Source organism: Morone saxatilis, unplaced genomic scaffold (genome assembly GCF_004916995.1).
Source record: "Morone saxatilis isolate NCDOM2014 unplaced genomic scaffold, NCSU_SB_2.0 Contig3, whole genome shotgun sequence".
Taxonomy (NCBI): domain Eukaryota; kingdom Metazoa; phylum Chordata; class Actinopteri; family Moronidae; genus Morone; species Morone saxatilis.
In genome coordinates, this window is record NW_023339873.1 from 12,087,746 (window position 1) to 12,090,204 (window position 2,459).

At 40.6% G+C, this 2,459-nt stretch overlaps 1 protein-coding gene across 1 annotated transcript in view; it reads right to left on the minus strand.

Annotated features, from left to right (window-relative positions):
* The window catches only part of mboat2a (membrane bound O-acyltransferase domain containing 2a), a 41,199-nt gene that overhangs the window by 15,900 nt on the left and 22,840 nt on the right, over window positions 1–2,459 (minus strand). Inside the window, 1 exon segment of the mRNA XM_035674003.1 lies at window positions 316–393. Coding sequence (XP_035529896.1) covers window positions 316–393 — 78 coding nt within the window.

A 2,459-nucleotide genomic window follows, 5' to 3' on the forward strand; every position in this document is an offset into this window, starting at 1 on the left:
GTCTTGATGAGCCATGGTCACAGATGGAAGCCCGGGGGAAGAATCATCGTCATCGTGACCCAGGCTCAAAATCACAGACAAACGAATGAAGACGCAAATAGAAGAATGATCATTATCAAACATTATCTGCCATCAAATCTGACATTTCTGACGGGATTTTGTTTTCTTGGTTTACTTGGCATTTCAGGTTTATTCATATAGGAAATGACAATGCAATTTCACAATTATGTGTTTTTCTGACACTTCCAGGAACCGTGATGCCAAATGATTTCAGCGGAAACCTTATACGCTTTTATAATCCCATTTTGCACTCACTTGTGCATGTGCTCCAAGCCCGCGAAGATCATCACACTGTAGGACAAACCACTCTGCACCAGGAAATGGAGGGAGTACCTGTGGAGAGACAGACACCATGAATGATACAGTTATTGATCTCATATTCAACTTTTAACATTCTCCTGTCACAGTTTCTTGGTTTGTTATTTGCGGGAAAACGTCGTCTTTCTAACACGCACACAAACACGGACACGCCTATTCCTCATAGTAAACTATATTTGATTTTATTTGCCCTCTGCATTGCCATCCACATCCTGCTTTGTCATCCCACACAGTTATTAGGAAGAGGAAATAACAGCATTACGAAACCACAGTTACACCATCAGCCATGTGAAGCTTGACCTTTGTAACCAGTAATGTGTCATCTCCAGTCACAGTACAGGATAGTGACGATCACCATCACACAATGTTCTTGACTGATTCACATGCCTTCCAGCTGCAAGATTCCTTCTACTGCACCATTACAGTGTGTGCCTTGATCAAACTCTAACTTACCCACCTCTCTCCCTTTCCGTGTAGCACACATACATGAACAAAACACACAGTTCAACAGCCGCAGCAGCTACCAGATGGGTGTTTGAAGGGCACAGTGTGTGATTCTACCGACGTCAAGCCCTCCAGGAGAGGAGAGATGCCACAACGTGTTAGTAGTGAGTCAACAAAAGAGGGCAAGGACACCAGGGGTTGGCGGGGAACAAGGGGGCACACGCTGGGTGAATTAAGTGAACAACCCAGCAAATAAAAGGGTTAAGAATGCGGTAATATCTGACAAACTTATTGTTTCAACTGTTCAGCAATCTCCAATTGTTTTCTCCAGTGACATTCAGAAACAAGCTTGTGCGTCTGACAGAGAGGGAATACAACCTAAAATAAACCGACACTCTGCAGCATCTGCGAGGCAGATCCTCTAGGGCCGCAGCCAGGTGCCCTCTAAGGCAGAACAGTGTGAGTGTATGTGGGCAATGGAAGTGAAAATGTGTAAACAGAAGTGTGCAAATGCAAAGTGTGTGCACAGATGCATTGATGCATTGCACATAAGTGTGTGTCTGGCTCTAAGTTACTGTGACTTACTCTGCTTGAGAGGTTTAGCAAATAATTATTAATAATTAACCCTATATCAACCTGTGCACCTATGTATGTGTCAGCAGAATACGTCCCAAACTTGGTTCAGCTATTGGGTTAAAACAATGTCACTATGGGCAAACAGCCAATTAGATTGTGAGTTTTTTGTCTTGGAACAGTATAAAATGTGTGAAACGTACTTTCTTATTCTTCGAGACATTTTGTTCAACTGAGGACTGTGTATCAGGTCTGTCTCCATTTTGCGCAATATATACTAAGAACACTTTTATTCCTGTAATTAGTGCATAACATTAAATACTTAGCTTGGAGCACTGTGCCAAGTGCAATAAATACAATATACTAGCTTTGTAAAATGTATCTGTTTATAGATATTTAAAGGGGCTTATGCTCTATTAATTACTGTAGCAAATAAAACTCTTTGGCAGGCTTTCACAGACATAAACGTAATTTACTGATCATTTGGCACATTTTGGACAAAGAGGCTGTCATGTCTTGGTCAAGTGAACAGGACGATCCATCATAAGTGTGAACTGTGTGAATAATGGTTTTTTTTGTTTTATACAGAATACTATGTCCCTTTTCTTCCAGATGCCCAGTAAACCAGCACCTAATCACAGCTCAGTGACAATAGTAGTCATTATACTTACATGGTCTAATACTATTCTATGTTTCACTTCCTTATTTTTTCATACACATAATTTTGTTTGATTACGACTTTTTAATGTGAATTTATTTTAAACAATAACAGATTTGCATTATTTATGACAGTTATCAGTCTACAACATAAGTTACTTTTCTGTGTCATTCTCATGCCATGCTTTAACTAGAAAGCATTCCCGTTTCTGATTCAGGAATGAATTATACAACATCAGCTCTCCCAGCCACAACAAATAACCTGACCCGACCGCAGCTCAGTGTCAGTTGCATCGTGTACATGAGCAATCTATTGGCAAGTTGATCAAATATCACCTATAACCTGATGACCAGGTAACGTTTCACCTGGTTAGCATTTCCCCCAGATAACACACACACACACACAC